Source organism: Sphaeramia orbicularis, chromosome 12, assembly GCF_902148855.1.
Source record: "Sphaeramia orbicularis chromosome 12, fSphaOr1.1, whole genome shotgun sequence".
NCBI lineage: Eukaryota > Metazoa > Chordata > Actinopteri > Kurtiformes > Apogonidae > Sphaeramia > Sphaeramia orbicularis.
In genome coordinates, this window is record NC_043968.1 from 707,968 (window position 1) to 734,160 (window position 26,193).

General features: G+C 43.8%; 1 protein-coding gene and 1 pseudogene across 2 annotated transcripts; one reads left to right on the forward strand and one right to left on the reverse strand.

Moving 5' to 3' along the window:
• Positions 1 to 192: 192 nt before the first annotated feature.
• LOC115430842 (pumilio homolog 3-like) lies at positions 193 to 10,237 on the forward strand. 2 transcript variants are annotated; one of them, XM_030151103.1, is made up of 18 exons: positions 193 to 278; positions 1,967 to 2,039; positions 2,193 to 2,366; positions 2,829 to 3,000; positions 3,142 to 3,217; positions 3,461 to 3,554; positions 3,634 to 3,700; positions 3,795 to 3,969; positions 6,141 to 6,244; positions 6,333 to 6,411; positions 6,656 to 6,754; positions 7,411 to 7,464; positions 7,535 to 7,615; positions 8,035 to 8,177; positions 8,480 to 8,702; positions 8,801 to 8,888; positions 9,419 to 9,509; positions 9,604 to 10,237. In XM_030151103.1, the coding sequence occupies exons 2-18, from the start codon at positions 1,973 to 1,975 to the stop codon at positions 9,731 to 9,733; spliced, it is 1,917 nt and encodes a 638-aa protein (XP_030006963.1). In that variant the 5' UTR covers positions 193 to 278; positions 1,967 to 1,972; the 3' UTR covers positions 9,734 to 10,237. The 2 variants fall into 2 exon arrangements, with proteins under 2 accessions (XP_030006963.1, XP_030006962.1); XM_030151102.1 differs by having other exon boundaries at positions 220 to 290; positions 1,972 to 2,039.
• A 4,447-nt stretch (positions 10,238 to 14,684) lies between these two features.
• LOC115430646 (potassium voltage-gated channel subfamily V member 2-like) lies at positions 14,685 to 24,827 on the reverse strand (annotated as a pseudogene).
• Positions 24,828 to 26,193: the final 1,366 nt, after the last annotated feature.

Here is a 26,193-nt window from a genome sequence, read left to right on the forward strand (position 1 = left end):
AAATGCGCGTGCTCGCTTCCGTGTGAAAAACAACACACCGAAAAAAACAATCAAACAAACAAAAAAAGAACAACACACCGTGCTCACAGACGTGGGTTTAAATGACTTTGTCCACGATAAAGACGTTAAAGATTGATTAAATTAGGTTGAAATCGTGGGTGATAAAGAGGTGTCGTAACAACCCACACTTTACGACCCGACGTACTCCACCGTAAAGCGCGACTGTTTCAGGACAAACACATGGGACAGAGTAGAAGCAACGCGTGAGAACATCAGAAAGCATCAGAAAAGTAAGTTATTGCAATAACATGGTTAGAAATCGCGGTTATTTGGAAATTACTGATATAGAATTTACGTCAAGCCACGTGACGCGTACGTAAGTGTAATTTATGTCTTTACAAACCGACATTTAGCCACGAAAACATAACAATATAAGCTAAAGTTGGGATGTAACGAGTAACGAAGCAGCGTTTCACCATTAAACTAAACATTATGAGCAGGAAAATGTGGACAATGAACAAAAAACAGCACCAATAAGATGTGATAGATGCGATAATCCATAAAAATAAGTAATAAAAATGGAACATTGCTGGAAAAATATAGTAAAAATTTTCATAACACCTAAAATTTGAGCTATATATGTGTGTCCTGAGGTCAGCCTTGGTTTAGAGCATGTGCAGATGTGAATGTAAATAGTGCACATGTCTTTTGGTTTTGTCCTAAACTTGTATCAGTTTGGGATCATGTATATTCAACAATTTAAAAATACTGAGTTATGCTATCCCTAAAACATGTTTGGTGATGTATTTTGGATGTATTATTGGTAATAATGTAAGAAAAAATGATAGATATTTGTTTAAAATACTATAAAAAGGGTATTACCAAAAAAAAAAAAAAGGTGCAGATTAGAACCACCTACAACTAACAAATGGATACAAACTGAATGGAATATTTAAGATGGAGATTCTGACCCACAGACTGAAACTAAAGAAGAACAGAGTTCTTATGATAAATGAAAGAAATGGACCATTTTCATTTCAACATCACATTATTCAAACCAATTGTTAGTCCTAAAGGTTTTTTATGGTCAGTGTATCCCAAATGTCCCTTATGTTTGTTTTGTATTGTACAGAAATCAAACAATAAAAATAAAGTAAAAAAAAAAAAGAAAAAAAAAAAGAATAAAACAATAATAAAAAATAAGTAAATGCCTTAAATGTTAAGAATCTCAGTGTAAATGGTGGTAGTGGGTCAGGAATTAAAAGCACAAAGTCAAATTCCTCAAATTTAACTTATATTTTGTGAATTTTCTAACATTTACAAAAACAGCTTCATCTTCAATACAAAGGATTTTTTTTATGTCAGGACTTTAGTCAAAATGTGATTGTTGTTGATGCTGCGCAGCTCGTGTTCTTATTTTTCATTTAAGATGCACACGTTACTAATAGTTTGGATGAAATCTACACACATTTGGAGCACAAACACATATTAACAGTAAAAACATTTTTTTGCACATTTTCCATGATGCCTTGTCTCAGGTTTTGTGTCACTGAATGGAAAAAATCAAAAACACTGGATGGTGTTGATTTGTGTCAGTTCAAGCACATTCATCTGTAACATTTTTGGAGGACAATTCCATCAATACTTTTTATTTTTCAAATTTTTTTTTTATATGTACCCTTTTATCAAACTGAATGACTGTAACTGAACACCCCTAAGTTGATGAAAAACTGTACCCCCCCCCCCCCCCCGACATTAACAGGGTGGATTTTTTCAAAATGCTTCTTTGATGATATTCAATAAAAATAGACCGAAGGTGCAAAATATGAAGATGAAGTGTTGAATATGTGATCTGTGTTTTCTAGTTTTACTGTCAGTGTCAGTTTCAGCTGCTCATCTTAAATCCAGTTTTTACTGCAGTGGTTTTTGGAAATGTTGTATGTTTGTATCTGTTTGTGCTTCTCACAACAGGATGGAAGCCAAACCCAAAAAACCCTTCACACCCAAAGATGGGAAGAAGCTGACACACAAAGGAAAAGGTGACAGTTTCACTTTTTATTGATCTCAGTAAATACTAATAATTATCCATTGGTTATAAATGGAGAAAAGATGGAGTCCTGGAAACATGAACTTCACCATGACGACCAGAGGGTTCATGTCCGTCCTTCATGTCTGTTTGTGTTTGTGTTCAGATTCTATCGGGACCAAACTGGGAGGGAAACCCGGCGGGAAAAAGCCTTTCAAAGCCTACAACAGCACAGAGAAGAAGAACCGCGACGGAAACAACAGGGAACGCAAGTTCACCAAAACAGACAAAGGAACGAAGAAGAGAAAACTACCACACGGCAAAGTTAAAGAGGGAGGAGGTGAGGGGAGGAAAGGAGGGAGGAGGTGAGGGAGGAGGTGAAGAAAGAAAGGAGGGAGGAGGTGAGGGAAGGTCTGTGCTCAGACTCAGATCAGATTCCTTCAGGACGTTTCCAACTCGTAAAAATCTGAATTCTTATGTCAGTTTGACTCAAACTGGACTGGATCCTTTTTTTTTTTTTTTTTAAATTTTATTTATAGAACTTTGAAGGACTTCCATTAGAACAGGACTAGATTTACTTATGTAGGTTTTACAATAAAAGTGTCAGAAAATGTATTTTTTACCAATACTTTTACGTCTTTTTTCAGAAATAAATGCTAAAAACAGTGTAAAACTGACTAAATGTTTTATCATTTATTTTAAATGTTCTTCATGAAACTTTCTGAGTTTATATAAAGAACCTTTCGTCCGTTTTCCATGTGTTTGGTCCATTGTAGCTGAAGCTGGTTTTGTTTTGTTGCAGGTCCAGCGTCTAAAAAGATGAAGAAAGGATCGTCAGAACAGACGAAGGAGGAGATGAAGAAGGAGCGTCTGCGGAAGAAGAAGGAGCTGAAGAGGACCAGGCAGCAGGCGGAGAGGAAGGACATGTTCGACATCATCTGTAAGGCCAAGAAGGTGTGGGGAGAACTGAGGAGGTACGAACACACAGGAGGAGCAGGAGGCACACAAACAAACAAACAAACAGACAAATAAACAGACAAACAAACAGACAAACAAATGGACAAAACAGACAAACAGGAGGTGAACCATGGGTCCATGTGTTTCTGAATCTACAGGAAAAACTGTAAAGAAGAAGTGAAGAAGAAACTGATGAAGGAGATGCATGATCTGATCAGAGGGAAGATCAGACAGGTGAGGAGGGAGAGGAGGAAGACGAGGCGGGGGAGGAAGAGGGGGGAAGGGAAGAAGAAGAGGAGAAGAGAAGAGGAGGGGAGGAAAAGGAGGGGGAAGGAGAAGGGGAGGAGGTGGTACATTGTTTGTTTTAACTTGGATCTGTAACTTGAATTAATGTCTTTATTTTTGTTTGTTTGTTTTGATGCTTTTCTTTGCCCTGGATCCTTCCGCTGCTGCTGTAATTCCTCCTCCGTCCTGCAGATGGCGTTTGCTCATGACTCCGTCCGCGTCCTCCAGTGTTTCATCCAGTTCGGCAGCAACGAGCAGCGACAGGAGGTGTTGGAAGAGCTCAAAGGTCAGAGGTCGTTGTCGGTTCTCTGGGTTTGCGGTGAAGCCGACGCCGTTGGTTCACTGTGTCCTTGTGTTCGTTTCAGACGACGTCATCGCTCTGTGTAAATCTCAGTACGGTCGACACGTGGTGAAGAAGCTGCTGATGTACGGGTGAGTGGGCGCCGCCGTCCGGGCCTTCGGACGCACGCCGTTCGGTTTCACGGCTCCGCGCAGACGCTGACGAACAGGACTGTTGTCTCCACAGGAACAAGGAGGTGCTGGCGGCGCTGATGCAGGCCTTTAAAGGCCACGTTCGGCCCATGCTCCGCCACGCCGCCGCCTCCTCCATCATCGAATACGCCTACAACGACAAGGCGGTGCTCGCCCAGAGGCTGATGCTGACGGAGGAGCTGTACGGAAACACCTTCACCTTCTGTAAGGTACGCATGCGCTCAGTAGAACAACCATCCCAGTGGAGTCAGTTTAAAAACGGTGGAGGAGTAAAAGCCCTTTAAAGCAGGAGGTGTACGGTAGGGCTGGGTAAAAACATCGATTTAATCGATTTAGATCGATCTCATTTCAATTTTGCGTAATCGATTAATAGTGGATGAGATCAATTTTTCAGAGCAGACCTTGAGTACGTGGAACCGCGGGCGGCTCCGTCTTGCGAACCCCTGTGGAAGTCTTAGCTCTGACGCAGAGGAAGGGCGGCTCAAACTGGAACCTGCAGTGTGAAGGAACGAGCCGCCCGGCGAGTCGCAGAAGCCGGTCGTTCTTGGAATATTAACTCTGATCCATACTTTCACCTATGGATGAGTATGGAGTTAGAGGAAGAGTAGAGCGGCAATGTCCGACCGCTACGCTACGCCCACCCTCCCACCCCCCGCTCCCCGACCAACATTCACGGAGCGCGCGCCCCCCCATGAGTAGAAGCCTCCAGCAATAAAACAGAATAATATTTATTTTCTTTCTAATATCAATATTGATCCCAGTATTGATGTGTTGCATGACTACAGTACTCAAATAATCAGGTTACAACTCAAAACTGTACTTTGGTATTACTAAATTACTCTGAATCAGTCAATTAATACTGAATCGAATCAATATTGAATTGAATCGTGATTTATCAATTCAGAACCTTATGAATCGAAATCGAATTGATTGTGGAAATTGGCCACGATACCCAGCCCTAGTATAAGGACGGTTTTGGGGGGGGGGGGGCTGTTAGTTTTGGAGTCCAATACAAGTGAAAGTTGCTGCTTCACTTGTTGCATTCGCTGTAAAACAGGAAACTGTCGAATTTTCAAAATATTACGACTTTAATCTCATAAAAGTACGACTTCATTCTTGTTAAATAATGAGTTTTTTTTTAAACTACGACTTTATTCTCAATATATTATAACTTTATTGTCAAAATATTACGAATTTATTCTTGTTAAATAATGATTTATTTTTTTTTAACTATGACTTTATTCTCATTACCTCCGCCAAGGAGGTTATGTTTTTGCCAGGGTTTGTTTGTTTGTTTGTTTGTTTGTCTGTCCGTTAGTGTGCAACATAACTCAAAAAGTTATGGACAGATTTGGATGAAATTTTCAGGGTTTGTTGGAAATGGGATAAGGAAGAAATGATTAAATTTTGGTGGTGATCGGGGGTGGGGGGGCCCACGGGGGGGCCCACTGATCAGCCTTGGTGGAGGTCTGCGCTCTCCGAGTGCTTCTAGTTATATTATAACTTTATTCTTGAAATATTACAACTCATAAAAGTATGACTTTATTCTTGTTAAATAATGAGTGTTTTTTTTTTTTTTTTTTAACCACGACTTTATTCTCATTATATTTTAACTTGAAATTCTTGAAATATTATGACTTCATTCTTGCAATGACAAGCATTTTTATTTTTTCTGACATGACAGGAGGAAGAAAAAAAAAAGAAAAACTAATAAAATTTTTATGTAGGATATCGTTAGCCTTGTAGCATAACTGCCTAAGTCACATTTTTTTCAAGTCAAAGCCAAAGATGGGAAATGAATCAGCAGTGTTAGAGGAGTGGAATTATGCAGATAACACTGGCAAAAAGGAAAAAAAAAAGATGAGTAATTATGCTATGAGGCTAACGATACTGAAAAAAAGATTTTTTTGTTTTTTTTGCTTCAAAAAATCTGGTTTGTTTCTGTCACAAACATGGCATTTAAAGTGTTAAAATATGACAGGTATTGAGTACTTTTGTTTAAACCTCAAGTTGTCGAAAAACAACAAAAAAAAAGTGTTAAAAACAAGCTATGAAAAAATAATTCTGTTACTACGACTGTGTAGATTCTGCACTTCCATTGGTTAGAAATCCCTGTGTGGGCGGGACACCAGAGGGTTAAACATGGTCATCTGCTCTGAACTGGTTTCCTATTGGTGGAAAAAAAAAAAACAGTCGGAGTTAAAAGTATTTGTCAGGAGTTGGTGTTGACTAAAGCTGAACTAAAAGACAATTAAAAACTGTTGGTTAAATGAAAACAAACTCCACCGTGTAGATCAGCCTTGGCTTCCACACCAGGACAGTGACTGTTAGTTGTTTCCATGACGACGCGCTGTGATTGGCTGTCTGTGTGCGTCCACAGTCTTCAGTGTGTAACACCATCGAGAAGGTGTTGGAGGCCAATCCAGACAAAAGGAACAGCATCCTGGACGAGATGAAGCAGATCCTCACCCCCATGGCTCAGAAGTAAGAGGAGGAGAAAAAAAACAAGAAGAAGAAGATGTTCATATTCAGACACTGATCAGCCTCTGTTTGTGTTTGTTTGTTTGTTCAGGGAGCAGGTCATCAAACATTCACTGGTCCATAAAGTCTTCCTGGACTTTTTCCAGTTTGCACCCGAAAAAATGAGAGCGGTGAGCGCCGTCCGACCTGTTCATGGCACTGATTATTTTAACTAAACACAGGGTTCCTACGCAAGTATGGAAAAGTATAGAAAGTATGGAGAAGTATAGGAAAGTATAGAAAAGTATAGAAAGTATGGAAAAGTATAGAAATGTATGGAAAATTATGGAAAGTGTAGAAAGTATGGAAAAGTGTTAGCTGATGTTCTCCCAGCTGATGTTCCGTCTGTTCTGTGTGTTGTCGTTGTGGTTCCAGGAGTTGATCGAGTCCATCAGGGAGGCCGTCGTCTACATGGCGCACACGCACGACGGCGCCCGCGTGGCCATGAACTGTCTGTGGCACGGAACGGCAAAGGTACGAGAACAGTTAGGACCGAACATGACAGCGTTTGAAATATGAGAGGGTTCTGTGGAAGAGTTTATGAAGAAAAACGACACAGGAGACTAAACATAAGAAATAAAACCAGTGTTCCTGTTAGGGGTGTGTATGAGCAAGAAACACAATAGTACTATTATTATTATTATTATTATTATTATTATTATTATTATTACAATACTAGGATCACAGTATGATATATCACGATACTGTTAAAAAGGCAATTTTTTGTTTTCTTTTTTTAAATGATTATTTCCTTGAAGAATTGAATTACAGCAGAAATCTGTACAAATAACACATTTTTATTTGATCCCAACAGGATCTAATGTTCTATCACAAAATGTTCCTGTGTTCAAACTGAAATTCTATTTTACAGACATTCCAGTTTCAGATCCTGTTCAAATGTTCAGATTCTATTAGTTCACAACTAATGTCAGCATCAAATATAAACAAAAAAAATACAAAAAAAGAACCTCTGCAATATCTGCATTTGAATAAATACCTGAAAATATCCATACAGTATCATAAAATGAAATATTGTGATATTTTGCAGAACTGGTATTTTCTACCAGCCCTGGTGATCGTCTTCATTTATTGCCTTCAGCAAAAACACAATGTGTGCGTTTGTGTTTCAGGACAGAAAAGTCATCATCAAAACCATGAAGACGTACATGGTGAAGTTCGCCACAGTGAGTAGACGCTCAGAGGTCAAAGGTCCTGGTTCTGTTTTGTTCTGGTCTAACTGTTGTTCTTCCTCAGGGGGAGTTCAGTCACCTGGTTCTGCTGGCCGCCTTCGACTGCGTGGACGACACCAAACTGGTCAAACAGGCTGTGCTGTCGGTACGTCCAAAGGTCCAGTAGAACCACAGGACAGGTCCAGTAGAACCACAGTAGAACCACAGTCTGCAGGTCCAGTAGAACCACAGAACAGGTCCAGTAGAACCACAGAACAGGTCCAGTAGAACCACAGTCTGCAGGTCCAGTAGAACCACAGTAGAACCACAGAACAGGTCCAGTAGAACCACAGGTCCAGTAGAACCACAGTAGAACCACAGAACAGGTCCAGTAGAACCACAGTAGAACCACAGAACAGGTCCAGTAGAACCACAGAACAGGTCCAGTAGAACCACAGTAGAACCACAGAACAGGTCCAGTAGAACCACAGTAGAACACCGTGTGCAGCTTTAGTCCTGTTCTACTGTTGGTCCTTAAAGGGTTTTTAACTCCTGACCTTTGACCCCGTTCTGTCTGACCTGTAGGAGGTGCTGTCGTCTCTGGATGAGGTCATCAGTAATAAATATGGGAAGAAGGTCCTGCTGTACCTGCTGAGTCCACGAGACCCCGCCCACCTGGTCCCAGAGATCATCAAGGTCCTGGAGAAAGGAGACGGGAACGCCCACAGGTGAGGCCACGCCCACCTTACACCACCCACCAACCACTTTACAACCACGACAACACCCCCATCACAGAAACAGAATAATCTGATTATGAGTAATCAGATTACACAGCTGGGTTTACCCCAGTACTGCCATGACCTCATGCGTGGATTCAGCCAAATCTGATTTAAACTGAGGTTCAAACCAAACAACAAACTGAATGAAATGACTAGTAGAAAATAAGAAGTATTGATTACCTGATTGTTTATCGATTACCTGATCAGTTATTTATTACCTGATCAGTTATTGATTACCTGATTGTTCTCAGTAAAAAGGACACATCCGTCCGGAGGAAGGAGTTGCTGGAGGTGGTGTCTCCTCCGCTGCTGGACTATCTCCGTGACAACGCCGCCGGCATGGTAACAGACAAGGCCACCAGCGTCACCGTCAGCGACATCCTGGCGTCGGCCTGCGGCGACCTTCGACCCGCCATGACTGCCGTAGCTCAGCTGGCCAATCAGGAGCTGTTACCAGGAGGAACCAACGGGCAGGTGAGACCGGGGTCTGGGCCGTCCGGGGTCTGGGCCATATGGGGTCTGGGTGCAGGGTTCTGGGTTCACGTGGACTAACGGCTGTTGTTGGTCCACAGCTGCACATGGCAGAACATCCAGCAGGACACCTGGTCCTGAAGTGGCTCATAGAACAGGACCTGGGTCTGGCAGAGGCCGGCAAGGAAGGTGAGACCCAAACCCAATCTGTGGACCCTGGACCAGGACTGGACTGGGCTAGGACCAGGACCTGGACTAGACTAAACTAGGACCTGATTAGAAGTGGACCAGGACAGGACCGGGACCAGACTGGACTAGACTAAACTGAACCAGACTGGGATTAGACTAGATTTGGACTGGACCTGGAATGGACAAAACCGGGATCAGAGTAGACCAGGACCGGAGTAGACTAGACTAGGACTGGAGCGGGAATGGACTGGGACCAGACTGGGAGTAGACCAGGACTGGATCAGACCTGGACTCTTGGTGGTTCCTTCAGTTCTTTAAATGACTCACACTCGTCTTAAAGGTCAAAGGTCATCTCTGTTTATTTTGTTGTTTTCATCTGATCTTCTTCTTCTGCTTTCGTGGTCGTATTGAATGAGTGTATAGAGTTTATTGTAAACAAGCGCTGTGTAGTGTCACCATGGTGATGCAGACGGCAGTTTTGTCTCTAAGTGTGTTGCGTTCATGACCCGGTCCGCTGTGGTCTCTCTCAGAGCGCTTCGGGCGGATCCTGGTGGACACGGTGGGGAAGCAGAACCTGCAGACGTGGATCCGGGTCAACAGAGGCGCCATGGTTCTGTGCAGGTCTGGACAAAAACTGCACGGCACGGGTCAGGTGTGGGGATGTGGGCGGGGCCAGGCCTGGCGTGGCGTTGACCTCCCTGTGTTTTGTCCGCAGCCTCCTGAACAGCTGCGATAAGTCGGTGTCGGAGGAGGTGAAGGCGGCGCTGGAGCCCGTCGTCCCGGATCTGCGCCGATGCTGCAGCAGCAAAGGATCCGAAATCCTATTGGAGAACCTGAGCAAGTGACGCCTGTGACACGTACAGGCCACGCCCACACACGGAGGCGGACATGGACAGTAGTTTATAAGGACTGAATGAGTTCAATAAAAGTGGAACGAACAGACGCTGCAGACTGAGGCCGTTTACACCTGCACCAGAAATCTGATCAGTATCTGATTATTATTGATCATCAACAGGATAATCTGATTACAACAGATCACATTAACACACACACACATATAAATACAGATTAATGTGATTTATTTAGTTCTGTCACATCTGAACATGAGTCAAACAAAACTAAACAAAAACTGAATAAAAGAATGAACAAAATGATGAAAGACTGAACCAAAATGACTTCAGTACAGAATAAAATGAGCAAAATTAAACCCGAGTTTAGTCAATAACAGCAACTTTTATTAGGGATGCACTGATACCACTTTTTTCCAGACAAAGTACGAGTACTTCCATTTGAGTACTTGCCGATACTGAGTACCGATACGAGTACTTAATTCCATTCCAGTTGTTAGTTCCTTTTGTAAATGTGCTTTATTGTCGTTGTCATTAGTCTGACTGGAACAAAGTGCTGCTACTGACATTTAATGTGTTGGAATGAGCGTTTGTCAGTTAATCCACCAGGGGGCGCCGCTCTGAATGAACCATACTGGACAAATACCACGAAGAAGAGGAAAGTTTAATGAGAAGAAGAAAGTAATAAACATGTAGACGACAGAGGAAACACTAATGTGATACTCATGTTGCAGGTTTTCTCTGGTAAAGTTTAAAAGTTTAGCTTCAGCAGGAAGAGAAAAAATAAATGAGTCATAAGTTTGGTTTTCACTTCCACTGGTGGCGCTCCGCACCGCTCCGTACCTCCATAGTATCAATAGGATGTAAAGCGGTCCAGCCCTGGGTAGTTGTCCTAAATGTGTCAGTAGTTTTTCTCTTTGAACAGATCCTCTACCTCCACGGTTCCGCTGGTATTCTCCGTCTGCATACTCATCCTCCATCACCTGGAAAACAGATGGAATGTACGCAGAGGACGGACAGAACGCTGCGTCTGTATCCGTCTGTGTCTGGAACGTTACTGTCAGTCAGTGTTACTTTTATCACCGTCATTTATTTCATTAAATCTCCACACTCTTCACACTCGCACACATTTTTCCTCCTCCTCGTACCTGCTGCACTGAACTGGGAATGTCACACAGCCATAAGTGGTATCAGTGCATTTGTATTGGATTACTTTTACGAGTATGAGTACACACACTGAGTATCAGAGCCAATGCCCAATACTGGTATCGGATCAGTGCATCCCTAACTTTGATTCCATCACAATGTACGTACGAACTTCGAAATAAATCCGATAATGAACTGAAACGTCTAAACCAGAGTTTATGGATTACTGCATTTCTGACGTGCATGTAAACGCATCAGATCTGATTTTTCTAATGATCAGATTTTTATGGTCGTGTAAACGGGGTCAGGTCATACTTTACTGGTTTTTTGTTCTTCCAGTAAATGTCTGCTGACGTTTCTGTACTTTTTGTTGAAGTTGTTGAGTTATAACTAATTTTTCATCAGTTTCCTCAGTTTGATGAGGCTCAGTGAAGTGAGTTTAATGGGTTTAATGGTTTTACTGGTTCAGACCAGAGGATAAACCTGAGGATTTCATGTCAGTAACTAAAGTCTGAGGTTTGATTTGTGGAAAAGGTGTGGATGAGTAAAGAACGTGTGACAGTAACATGGTTCTACGGTATAAGATTATTGATTATTAAATATATGTTTGAGGTCAGATCTGAGTTTAGTTTATGACGGACACTTTCACTTATGACACATTCAGACTCAGATCATCTGTTTGTGACACAAACATGGATGTGTTTATACGTACGTTAAATACAGTCAGAAAAACAGAAAACATGTTTTAACACCAGACGGATCCTTTTATGTTCCAGCTTCATTGATCAGATGTGATCGATTGACCTTTAACCTTTAAATGAGAATTTTGTAAAATGTGATTCTGTTTTTTGTAAAGAAAATAAAGTTTGTGAATAAACTGAACAGTTAGAAAAACAGACTTCATATTAACACATTAACCCTGTGGTGTCAGAGGTCCTTCTAATCACCAGAAACACTTCAGTCCTATTTTAACCCTTTAAGGCCAATTCTTCAAAGTGAGTAAAAATGCACATCGACACATTTAACATGAAACCCAGCACTAAAATAATGAATATGAACTAATGTTAGTGTTAATTCAGTGGTTTTCAACCTGTTTTTACTCATGACTCCATTTTAACATCAAAAATTTCTGGTGACCCCAGACATTCACAACAGACTTTTTTTGTTTTGCTAAAAATTTATGTTTTTGATCATGTCATAGTTTTCTATACTATGTTGCAAATAAACGTTAATTTTAGAGGACATTTAGTCTATATAATATATGTTATTATGGACGGCGGCAGTAAAGCCAGGTGTAGATTACTGCACAAAGGAATTTGATTTTTTTTTATTTTGTTTTTTATGTCCAGTCAGTCCAGCTTGGATTTACAAGGCTGACAATTAATACTGAACAAACAGGAACTGAAACTGAATTATGAAAGAGCTGCAGCATCTGAAACTGACCACAATGAACATTTGACACAGAAACAGAACCACAGTGCTGCAGTTTCACAACCACAGTTTGTCATGTCTTTTATGGACTGGAACTGTCTCTGTCAACTCACCATATATTTTTTATTAGTACTTTTTTTTTTTTTTAAATCAGTTACTAGAAATTCCAGGTGACCCCACATAGGGTCCTGACCCCAAGGTTGAAAAATACTGTGTTAATCATTGACAGACGACAGGATGAAAAAAAAAAACTAAAGCAATTTTTAAGTAAAATATTGAAGAAAAAGTTTGTTTGTTTCCATGACAAACATGTCATTTAAAGGGTTAAATTATGAAGTTATTGAGTATTTGGTATTTTGTTTATGGCTCAATTTGATGAAATATAAAACAAATGTAAAAACTTAAAAACCAACTTAAAAACAGTCTGACATTAGAGCAGATGATGTTCTTCAGGTGTTTAGAAGGACGTCTGTGGGCGGATACCAGTGGGTTAACAAAGATGTTCCAGCTACAGAAGTCTGAAACACACAGATCTGAAACTCCATCCATAAGGACGTGTCTGTTTTAAACCTGCTCTGATTCACTTTCAGAAAATGTTGCACAAACGTCACATCTGCAGCGTTTATGATCCAAACTGATTCCATCACTAGTTTAAACTAAGTGTTCAGAGAATGCTAACCTCCGCCAAGCACCTGGAACGGTGTGCATGTGTGGGTCGACTATTTCTGTTTAAACTATGGATGTGCAAACAAATTTCAGAATGATATTTCACAAATTGCATTTTTTTATGAGTTTTCGAAAATGGTGCATAAAAAATAACAAAAGTCAACAGAGCGTGACGGAAGAGAAATGGAGCGGAACGATATTTGGTACAAAGTTGAATCTTGGTCCCAGTCATGTGTCTGTCCAATTAGATTCAATTCACATCAATATTTGTTGAGTTCTAATTTTAAATGTGTGGTAAATGGGATTTTCAGTGTTCAGTGTAAATGTCCACAGAGTCCACATTCCACAGTGGATGTGGACAATTTAGTTCCAGATACAAGAGATTGTTCTAAGCTACAGGTGGATCCAACTGGAAGAGAATCAGAGTCGTTTTGAATTTTTGATGAATTTTCAAAAATGTCTCAATGATGACAGATGGAAAATTGTAGATGTTGTGACCTTGCTGTGACCTTGAACTTTGTCCTACTGGGACCAAAGTTTAATGGGCTGGTCCCAGGGCCTAGGCCTATCTGTGGGGAAGATTTGGGAAAGATGGAGGCAAGAGTTTTCCACTAAAGTTGCTAACAAACAAACAAACAAACAAACAAAGTGATCACAGTACCTCCTGGTGGAGGAAATAAACTGACTCCAAATCCAAACTCGGTCTCCAGAACTTTGTGAATATTTGATGAGAATGCAGTAAAAACTCCAGTCTGAGTCGTTAACACAGCTGAACTATTATTTAACCCATAAAAGTACAAAGAAAACATTTACACTGGTTCCAACTTTTTTTTTTGCTCATGACACCATTTTAACGTCGACCCCAGACGTTCAAAACAGACACTTTTTTTCTCTTCAGTGTCTTAGCGGGACCAGACAGGTGAACAAATCTGTCCATTCTCAGTTTCGGTGTTCGGGCAGGTCGCACCATAGCAACGCATGTGGTCACATGATCAGGTCAATCAACATACACATGTTCAGATGTTCTATCCTGCATTTTTTTAACTGGATTTTTATTAAAAATATGTGGTGTTTTAATTAGAATGACATATATACTGAATCATTAAAAATATTTTTTATTAGTCATTTATTTACATTTTTTTTAAACAATTATTAGAGATTTGAGCGACCCAAAGGTTGAAAAACACTGATTTACACTGTTTTGTGAACTGAAATGAGTGGTAAAACTTCAGTTAAAGCCGTGAAACAAACAGGAAACAGCTGAAGAAGAACAGGCTTCTACAGATGAATGAAAACCACAGCGTCTGCATTAGAGTGTCAGGTGTAATTCCACCAACAGCCACTAGATGCTGCTCCAACGACAGTACACAGCTGTTCTTATTCTTCTAAATAAGACAAATAAAATACAATAGAATATATATAAAACGATGGTCAGTTTGACCAAGTCAGTGAGCTAGCATTTAGCATTTAGCTAGCCCTAGTGCTCCTACATCTCCTCCTTTTTGTCCAAATATGGTCACTTCTGCTTCCTGGTCCTGGATGACATCATCTTGTTATTTACAGTCTCTGCTCATGTCATTGGTTCGTATAAAACTATGTAAATCGTCTTCTTCTCCCATTGGTCAGGACGACATCTTGGAAGTTGAAAAATAGCGCCTGCTTGTACCTGACGTCCAGACGTTCCACTGCCACATCTGCTCTTTACTTGGCGGCGTAGCATCGTCCACCATTTTGCCGCTGTCCATCAGTGCTGGCAGACGCCACCCTTGGGCGCGGTGTCGTCACAGCACTCGGCGAACCTCTTGGCGGCGCGGCGGCTGAAGTGCAGCTTCCCGCGGGCCTTGGTGACGGCGGCGTACTCGTGGGACTTGAGTTTGGTGTAGTAGTCAGAGAACTTGTTGTAGAGGATGGAGATGGGCATTCCGTTCAGGATGATACCGAAGGAGATGCAGCCGAAGGCGAACAACCGACCCAGGTTGGTTTCAGGAAACATGTCGCCGTAGCCAACGGTGGAAATACTGGCCTGAAGAAGAACATTTAAAAACCCATTAAATGTCTGATGGTACCACGGCGTATAAAGGCCACATATGAAAATAAAAACATGTTTCACTGCGAGAATAAAGACGTAATAAAATGAGAATAAAGTCGTACCCGCTCATCAAATAATGGAGAACTTTGAATGGTTTCCGTTCTTTTCTATATAATTATTTTGTTATTTGATTTTACTGCAATATTTGAAATAAATAAACAACAACATTCTGTGAGGTTCTACTTTCATTTGGGGTTTACGCACAAAGGCCAAATACTGAACCTATTAGCCCCGCCCACCATCAACATATTAGCGTTAGTCGAAGGACTTTGAAGCCAGTTTAACCCCCCCCGGTAAATGTGCGTTGATCTTTCTCCTCATCTGTGTTGGGTTGTTCATCTGTGGGGGTTCTCTGGTGGATGTGGGGGGTGGGAGTGGACTCACGGCGGCCCACCACCAGGCCTGTGGGATGGAGGTGAAGTTGGTGTTGTAGACGTCGTGTTCCACAGTGTAAACCATGGCTGAAAACATGAAGATCCCCATGCCGATGAAGAGCAGCAAACAGCCCACCTGCACACAAACGGCCTGTCACTGAGCACGCTCAGACGGAAACACAAGCAAACAAATAAACAAACAAACAAATAAACACAGGAGCTGAGGGTGGGTCTGACCTGCTGGTAACACTGTCTGAGGGTGAACCCAAAGGCTCTGAGGCCGGTGGAATGACGAGCCAACTTCAGAATCCTGAAGATCCGCATGAGACGCATGATCCTAAGAACCTGACCCAACTGAAAACAGAGGAGGGGGAGGAAGAGGAGGAGGAAGAGGAAGAAGAAGAAGAGGAGGAGGAGGAAGAGGAGGAAGAAGAAGAGGAGGAGGAAGAAGAAGAGGAGGAGGAAGAGGAAGAAGAAGAAGAGGAGGAGGAAGAGGAAGAAGAAGAGGAGGAGGAAGAGGAAGAAGAAGAAGAGGAGGAGGAAGAGGAAGAAGAAGAAGAGGAGGAGGAGGAAGAAGAAGAGGAGGAAGAAGAAGAGGAGGAGGAGGTAATAGTAAATGGTTCATACTTCTTTTCTCCTTCATGGAGTCCACAGTGTTTTCCAAAGACTCACATTCACCCATTCACACACACACCAGTAGGATGAAGTTGAGTCATCGTCGTCGTCGTCATAGTAACCCGCTGTGTCCCAGTCTTTTCCTTCCCCTGTGTGTCCCAGTCTTTTCCTTCCCCTGTGTGTCCCAGTCTTTTCCTTCCCCTGTGTGTCCCAGTCTTTTCCTTCCCCTGTGTGTCCCAGTCTTTACCTTCCCCTGTGTGTCCCAGTCTTTTCCTTCCCCTGTGTGTCCCAGTCTTTTCCTTCCCCTGTGTGTCCCAGTCTTTACCTTCCCCACTCGTCCCACCGTCTCGATGTCTCCTGAGTGCAGGTGGAAGTCCTGGTCGTCGAACTGCTCCAGGACCATCTGCAGGTAGTGCGGCAGGATGGCCACCAGGTCCACCGTGTTGAGCACGCTCCGTCCGAACCGCGTCAGCTCGGGCGTGGACACCAACCTCAGGACGTACTCCAGAGTGAAGAAGGCGATGCACAACGTCTCCACGCTCTCACCGTAGAAACGACCGCTGGGCTGGCCCGCCGGCGTCTGCACCGAGACCAACCGGACATGTGACATCACAACCGGACATGTGACATCACAACCACAAATGGATGCAACAAGACACAAATAAACACAAGGTATAAAAAATGAGAAACGACCATAAATGATCAACAGTACATTATAAATCTGTCTAGTCCATAAAACACACCTTGTACTGCATCTCGTCCACGGTGTTGAGCGTCATGGCGACCAGCGAGATCAGCACGAACATGGAGGAGGCGACCGCCATCAGCTTGGCAGTGATCGAAGAGAACGGCTTCTCCATCAGGTTCCACATTCTCCTGCGAGTCGGACCGAAGACCATGCCCAAGAACAAGGCGTCGTTCTCCTCCATGTCCACCTGGAGCAACGATACAAGCACAGGACGACTGAAAACTGACAACATGATGACAGCGACGACTGAAAACTGATGACACGACCACAACAAGGACCAAAAAACCAACGACACGACTACAGCGACGACTGAAAACCAATGACACGACCACAACAAGGACCAAAAAACCAACGACACAACTACAGCGACGACTGAAAACCAATGACACGACCACAACAAGGACCAAAAAACCAACGACACAACTACAGCGACGACTGAAAACCAACGACACGACTACAGCGACGACCGAAAACCAACGACACGACTACAGCGACAACCGAAAACCAACGACACGACTACAGCGACGACCGAAAACCAACGACACGACTACAGCGACGACCGAAAACCAACGACACGACTACAGCGACGACCGAAAACCAACGACACGACCACAGCGACGGCCGAAAACCAACAACACGATCACAGCAACAACCGAACACCAACGACACGATCACAGCAATGAAATGAAAACCAACGACACGACCACAGCGACGACCGAAAACCAACGACACGATCTCAGCAACAACTGAAAACCAACGACACGACCACAGCAACAGCCAGAAACCAACGACAAGACCACAGCGACGACTGAAAACCAACGACACGACCACAGCGACGACCAAAAACCAACGAAACGACCAAAGCAATGACCGCAAACCAACGACACGACCACAGCAAAGAAACAAAAACCAACGACACGACCACAGCGACGACCGCAAACCAACGACACGACCACAGCGACGACCGAAAACCAACGACAGGACCACGGTGACGACCGAAAACCGACGACACGACCACAGCGACGACTGAAAACCGACGACACGACCACAGCGATGAGTGAAAACCGACGACACGACCACAGCGACGACCGAAAACCGACGACACGACTACAGCGAGGACTGAAAAATAATGACACGACCACAGCGACGACCGAAAACCAACGACACGACCACAGCGACGACCGAAAACCGACGACACGACTACAGCGAGGACCAAAAAATAATGACACGACCACAGCAACGACTGAGAACCGATGACACGACCACAGCGACGACTGAAAACCGACGACACGACCACAGCGACAACTGAAAACCGACGACACGACTACAGTGACGACCGAAAACCGACGACACGACTACAGCGACGACCGGAAAACCACCGACACGACTACAGCGACGACCGAAAACCACCGACACGACTACAGCGACGACCGAAAACCACCGACACAACCACAGCGACGACCTGAAACCAACGACACGACCACAGCGACGACCCGAAAAACCAACGACACGACTACAGCGACGACCGAAAACCAACGACACGACTACAGCGACGACCGAAAACCACCGACACGACCACAGCGACGACCGAAAACCCACGACACGACTACAGCGACGACCGAAAACCACCGACACGACCACAGCGACGACTGAAAACCACCGACACGACTACAGCGACGACCGAAAAACCAACGACACGACCACAACGACGACCGGGAAAACCACCGACACGACCACAGCGACGACCGAAAACCAACGACACGACCACAGCGACGACCGAAAACCAACGACACGACTACAGCGACGACCGAAAACCAACGACACGACCACAGCGACGACCTGAAAACCAACGACACGACTACAGCGACGACCGAAAACCAACGACACGACTACAGCGACGACCGAAAACCAACGACACGACCACAGCAACGGCCGAAAACCAACAACACGATCACAGCAACAACCGAACACCAACGACACGATCACAGCAATGAAACGAAAACCAACGAAACGACCAAAGCAATGACCGCAAACCAACGACACGACCACAGCAAAGAAACAAAAACCAACGACACGACCACAGCCAAGAAACAAAAACCAACGACACGACCACAGCGACGACCGCAAACCAACGACACGACTACAGCGACGACCGAAAACCAACGACACGACCACGGTGATGACCGAAAACCGACGACACGACCACAGCGACGACTGAAAACCGACGACACGACCACAGCGATGAGTGAAAACCGACGACACGACTACAGCGACGACCGAAAACCACCGACACGACTACAGCGACGACCAAAAACCAACGACACGACTACAGCGACGACCGAAAACCAACGACACGACCACGGTGATGACCGAAAACCGACGACACGACCACAGCGACGACTGAAAACCGACGACACGACCACAGCGATGAGTGAAAACCGACGACACGACTACAGCGACGACCGAAAACCACCGACACGACTACAGCGACGACCAAAAACCAACGACACGACTACAGCGACGACCGAAAACCAACGACACGACTACAGCGACGACTGAAAACCACCGACACAACCACAGCGACGACTAAAAACCACCGAAACGACCACAGCGACGACCGAAAACCACCGACACGACTACAGCGACGACCGAAAACCAACGACACGACTACAGCGACGACCGAAAACCACCGACACGACTACAGCGACGACCAAAAACCAACGACACGACTACAGCGACGACCGAAAACCAACGACACGACCACGGTGATGACCGAAAACCGACGGACACGACCACAGCGACGACTCTGAAAACCGACGACACGACCACAGCGATGAGTGAAAACCGACGACACGACTACAGCGACGACCGAAAACCACCGACACGACTACAGCGACGACCAAAAACCAACGACACGACTACAGCGACGACCGAAAACCAACGACACGACCACGGTGATGACCGAAAACCGACGACACGACCACAGCGACGACTGAAAACCGACGACACGACCACAGCGATGAGTGAAAACGACGACCACGACTACAGCGACGACCGAAAACCACCGACACGACTACAGCGACGACCAAAAACCAACGACACGACTACAGCGACGACCGAAAACCAACGACACGACTACAGCGACGACTGAAACCACCGACACAACCACAGCGACGACCTAAAAACCACCGAAACGACCACAGCGACGACCGAAAAACCACCGACACGACTACAGCGACGACCCGAAAACCAACGACACGACTACAGCGACGACCGAAAAACCACCGACACGACCACAGCGACGACCGAAAACCACCGACACGACTACAGCGACGACCGAAAACCGACGACACGACCACAACGACGACCGAAAACCACCGAAACGACCACAGCGACGACCGAAAACCACCGATACGACCACAGCGACGACCGAAAACCACCGACATGACTACAGCGACGACCGAAAACCACCGACACGACCACAACGACGACCGAAAACCACCGAAACGACCACAGCGACGACCGAAAACCACCGACACGACTACAGCGACGACCGAAAACCACCGACACGACTACAGCGACGACCGAAAACCAACGACACGACTACAGCGACGACCGAAAACCAACGACACGACTACAGCGACGACTGAAAACCACCGACACAACCACAGCGACGACTAAAAACCACCGACACGACTACAGCGACGACCGAAAACCGACGACACGACCACAGCGACGACCGAAAACCGACGACACGACCACAACGATGACCGAAAACCACCGAAACGACCACAGCGACGACCGAAAACCACCGACACGACTACAGCGACGACCGAAAACCACCGACACGACCACAGCGACGACTAAAAACCACCGACACGACTACAGCGACGACCGAAAACCGACGACACGACCACAACGACGACCGAAAACCACCGAAACGACCACAGCGACGACCGAAAACCAACGACACGACTACAGCGACGACCGAAAACCACCGACACGACTACAGCGACGACCGAAAACCAACGACACGACTACAGCGACGACTGAAAACCACCGACACAACCACAGCGACGACTAAAAAACCACCGACATGACTACAGCGACGACCGAAAACCGACGACACGACCACAACGATGACCGAAAACCACCGAAACGACCACAGCGACGACCGAAAACCACCGACACGACTACAGCGACGACCGGAAAACCGACGACACGACCACAACGACGACCGAAAACCACCGAAACGACCACAGCGACGACCGAAAACCACCGACACGACTACAGCGACGACCGAAAACCAACGACACGACTACAGCGACGACCGAAAACCAACGACACGACTACAGCAATGACCGAAAACCAACGACACGACCACAACGATGACCGAAAACCACCGAAACGACCACAGCGACGACCGAAAACCACCGACACGACTACAGCGACGACCGAAAACCAACGACACGACCACAGTGACGGCCGAAAACCAACAACACGATCACAGCAACAACCGAACACCAACGACATGATCACAGCAATGAAATGAAAACCAACGACACGACCACAGCGATGACCGAAAACCACCGACACGACTACAACGACGACCGAAAACCAACAACACAACCACAGCAATGACCGAAAACCAGATAAGTCAGACCACTGGGGGTAGCAGTGGACCTGGTGGTTCTAGTGGGTTTTGTGGACCTGGTGGTTCTGGTGGTTTTTCCGCGGCTCACCTCCTTCATCAGCTGCGTCTGGATCTTCAGTTGCTCGTTCAACTCGTCCTGGCGCTCCTCGAAGCAGATGCGACAGCAGCGGTTGCTGTTGCGGATGCGGACCCCCCAGTAGTTGATCTCCTCCAGGAAGTTCCGAGGACACAGTTCGTCTTTGATCCACAGGACGCCGGTCCTGGAGGGAGGACAGAGACAGAGACACCGTCCACTCAACAACTGAAGGTTCATCAGCTTGAATCTCCTCGTACTGGTCGTGTTCTTTCACCTGTAGAAGACGTAGATGAAGTGGAAGATCTTTGGGTCGCGGTCGAAGAAGAACTCGTTGCTGTGGACGATGTAGTCGTCGCACAGGTCCAGTTTACGGCTGTGGTCGTGTACGTGGCCAAGCGACCCAATGCGGGACTTTGGGTAGCGGGCAGCCAACCTGTAGGGCAGGCGATACACCTGCAAGCAACAACACGACACAACAACGGCAACAACATAACACCGGCAACAACACAACACCAGCAACACCACAGCGTCAGCAACACCACAACACCAGCAACAACACAACACCGGCAACAACACAACACCGGGAACAGCAACAAAAACACACAGAACAAGGCAGAGTCGACAGAATCAGTCTTTATTTCTGTCACTTTTTCATCCAGTTAAATGTAAGGGCCTTACGTATAAAATCAGTTCAAACACTTTAAATGTGATTAATGATGGTTTTATAAACTCATCTGTGTTTTCAGACGGTGTTGAGACGAGTCTAAACCCTGGAAAATGACTCTTCTTTCAGATCTGATTTGAGGTGTTTCGTGTCTTTTTTTAATATCGTTTCCTCTTGGTGTTAATATTTATTCGTATTATTTTTCTCTTCCTTGTTTTCAGGGGTTTCACTTCTTCCGAGTTGTTAATAAGCACAGATTTGCGTTCTGCAGGTGATTATTTTGGTTACGTTTTCTTTTGTAACTGTGCGTTTCTTTTCCTGCGATCTTTATTGGAGTTTCGTCGGGTTTGATCATTGTTCGCAGATGACACCAGTTCTTCCGTATGCCCTTGAACTCACCGTTCCTCCGACGTTTATGTTGAGGATGAAGTGTTTGGTCGGAGACAGCAGACGACACGGAGACACCGGGAACTGATCCTCGTCCTCCTCGTGCTCGTATTCGGCATAAATATCGTAAATGTCTCTGGTCAGATCCTGGAGAACACAGAAATGACAGAAAAACAGGAAAGAATAGAAGAGTGTAAACGGAGGAAAGACGAGTCTGGGACAATTCAACCCCAAAGCTCGACTCCAAACCCTTCAGAAGTTTAAAGAAATAGCATGAAAACCTTTGAATGAAAGAATGAAGGATGAAAAGAACTAGAGCAGGTTCCACATTCTGACCAATATGATCTCCAGTGGGCCGGACCAGTCAAATACCATCATAATAACATAGAAATAATGACAACTCCAAATGTTTCCCTTTGTAAATGTAAATATTTTCATGTATTTACACTAAAACAAAGTATAATTTTTGCAATAAAATGTGAATAACCTGAAATGTCTTGAGAAGTACGTACAATTTTACCAATATTCTGTCTGTTATTAAATGTTTTGTGTGTTTGTAGATCCACTGTGATCTGTCAGTTAGAATGAACATGTGGAAATGATAAACTGAGGCAGAATATTGTTAAAATTACACTTATTCTTTCAGTTTGTTCATATTATTCACATCTTTTGAAAGGATAGTTTGTAGATGTAAACCTGTTCATAATGTAAATTTACTTTTTTCGATCGGAAACAGAGAAAGTTTGGAGTTGACATTATTTATATCAGAGGTGTTTTCTGTCGGACTGCAGTGGAAGCTCATCTTCTCCTACAATGATTCCAAATAAATGCTCAAATCTGTTCAGTTGTTTTCATTTCATTGACTCCAAATGTGTTAGAACACGTTCATCTCTCAGACCAGTTGGTTCAGAATCAGTTTGATCCCAGATCAGTGGACTGGATGTTGTTCACTTCTCCTCCATTCTCATGTCTGTGTTTTCTCCTCCATCTCTGCTCAGTGCATTTGTCGTAGACGCTCAGCGTCCATGCACTTCAATGGGACTGAGTGGAACTGCTGGAAACTGACTCTAAACTGGACGCTAATTGGATAAATGACACCATGTTGTCCCGCCCCCAGACGCTCGGCGTCTCTGGGGGTGAATGGAGCTGTGGGCGGAGCTCGGCCGGGCCGGACGCTGAGCGTCCGCGTGCTGATTGGAGGATGGGTCCAAAGGCTGAATCCCGTTTGATTGACAGCTGTTTTCAGATCTGCTCCTTCACTGACACAGTTCAGTTTAATACGTCACACATTCTGCTGGGAAATCACAGAAACCAGATGAACTGTTCATTTACTGACCTGGAAGAAAACACAACCACTGGACTAACTGGTTTACATTTAACAGAATTTCAACATTTTCTTGTTTCAGTTTAATATCATTTTGTACATAGTTAAATCAGTCATACTGTCGGCTAGGTCGGAGTGAACTAACGACCAAGTCCCTGGAAAAGACGCCTGCTTGTACGATAAGGTCACTGAGCATTTTCTGAAAAAGGAACGGAGGGACGAATTTATGTTTAAATAACTTGACAATTTTTTTGATGTAAGCCGACAATGAGCTTCCCCTGTCTGAAAGACCAGCAGCCGACACTGATATATATATAATTATGTTGTTATTACTGGTTCAGCCCACTGCAGATCAAATGTAACTGTATGTGGAACTGAACTAAAATGAGTTTGACAGCCCTGCCTCAGTTTATCATTTCTACATGTGCATCACAACATACCGATCACAGTGGATCTACAAATACACCAAACATTTAATACCAGGCAGAATACTGGTCCAGTTCCACAGACTTCTCTTCAGACATTTCAGGTTGTTCATATTTGTTCAGGTTATTCACATTTTTGTAGTAGACTAGTCTGTAAATGTAAACATTTTGATGCAATTTTACTTTTTTTTTTTTTTTTTACACTAAAATAAAATAATAATAATAATAATAATAATAATAATAATAATAATAATAATAATAATTCTAAATGTGTGAGCCCACCTGCATGGAGTTCCATGGTTTCAGGCTGGTCTTGGTCAGGTCCACGTAGTCCACAGGTTCTGTGTGATCCTGGTTCTGGTGGTTCAGTTTGAGTTGTGGAACAGACTCCTGCTCCGGGTTCTGAGGTGGGTCAACATGGTCCACTGACGATGATGAAGATGAAGATGAGGATGAAGATGGACTCCAGACTTCAACCTGCAGACAGACGCATCCCCACAAACCCACCACCGACGACCCAAACCCAAAAAAACCCTCAGACCAGCGGGTGTCAGACCAGCACTGGGTGGTCTGTCCTGGTCTGATGCAGCGGACTCACATGATCCGATCCGGAGCTTAAAGGTTTAAATACTCTGATCCTCTGGGATCTGGATCTGCATCTGCCTTAATGACAACAGCAGTGTTTTATCCAGTCAAACCCACAGCAGCCGGGGGACGGGCCTCTGCAGCACAGGACCCATGAAAAACACAAGAAAACGACAAAAAACTACAAAAAAAAACAACAAAAAGGACAAAAAAGGACAAGAAATGACAAAAAAACTGACAAGAAAATGACAAAAAACAACACAAAAACCACATGAAAAAGACAAAAAACCCACAAGACGACATAAAAACCACAAGGAAAACGACAAAAAACTACAAAAAACAACAAAAGGACAAAAAAGGACAAGAAATGACAAAAAAAACAACAAAAAAGAACAAAAACCCTGACAAAAAACGACAAAAAAATAGAAACAAGAAAATGACAAAAAAAGACAAAAAACCCCCACAAGAAAATGACAAAAAAGACAAAGAAACAAGACAAAAAACAAAAAAAAACGACAAAAAACACAAGAAAAAGACAAAAAAGACAAAAAAATAACAAAAAAAGAAAAAAATGAAAAAAAAAAAAGACAAAATTACAAAAAAACGACAAGAAAAAGACAAAAAACCACGAGAAAACGACAAGAAAACCACAAGAAAATGACCAAAAAATGACAAAAAAGACAAAAGACAAAAAATTAAAAAAAAAAACATGAATCTTCAGACATTTTAGCATCTTTACAATTCTTAAATCAGGTATGGAATCACATTTATGTTGATATAAAACTGCAAAAAAAAAAAAAAAAAAAAAAAGAGTTAAAGTCTCAAAAATATCAGGCTGAACTCCTGAAGAATGAAGTAAAACTGATTTAAGTAAAAAACAAAAATAAAAATTCATTGGTATCTGGGTGAGCGTATTATACACACTTCAACTTCTGTTATTAAAGGTCAGATTATTTTTACAGTTTGTTTTTTGGTCAGAATTCAAACGTTTCATTTTTGCCTGATTCAAAAAAAAATTCTGATCCATCCACTAAATCCATCCCATAATAAGCAGTGTTAAATTCCTACACTAACACCCTTCTACTGCACACTGACACATTCAACATTTAATATTTGACCTAGAACCAAAACTCCTCATAATATGAACCAGTGTGGTGTGAATCACTGACAGCTGACAGGAGGAAAAAATAAAAATCACATTTTTATGTAGAATATTGGAAAAAAGTTAGTTTTTTGCATCAAATATAGGATTTACATGACAAAGTATTTTAAA

Coding starts and splice junctions, on each gene's coding strand:
- LOC115430842 (XM_030151103.1), top strand. CDS start 1,973: ATGGAAGCCAAACCCAAAAAACCCTTCACACCCAAAGATGGGAAGAAG. Junction 3,001..3,141: donor GTGTGGGGAGAACTGAGGAG/GTACGAACACAC, acceptor CTGAATCTACAG/GAAAAACTGTAAAGAAGAAG. Junction 3,701..3,794: donor AAGAAGCTGCTGATGTACGG/GTGAGTGGGCGC, acceptor TTGTCTCCACAG/GAACAAGGAGGTGCTGGCGG.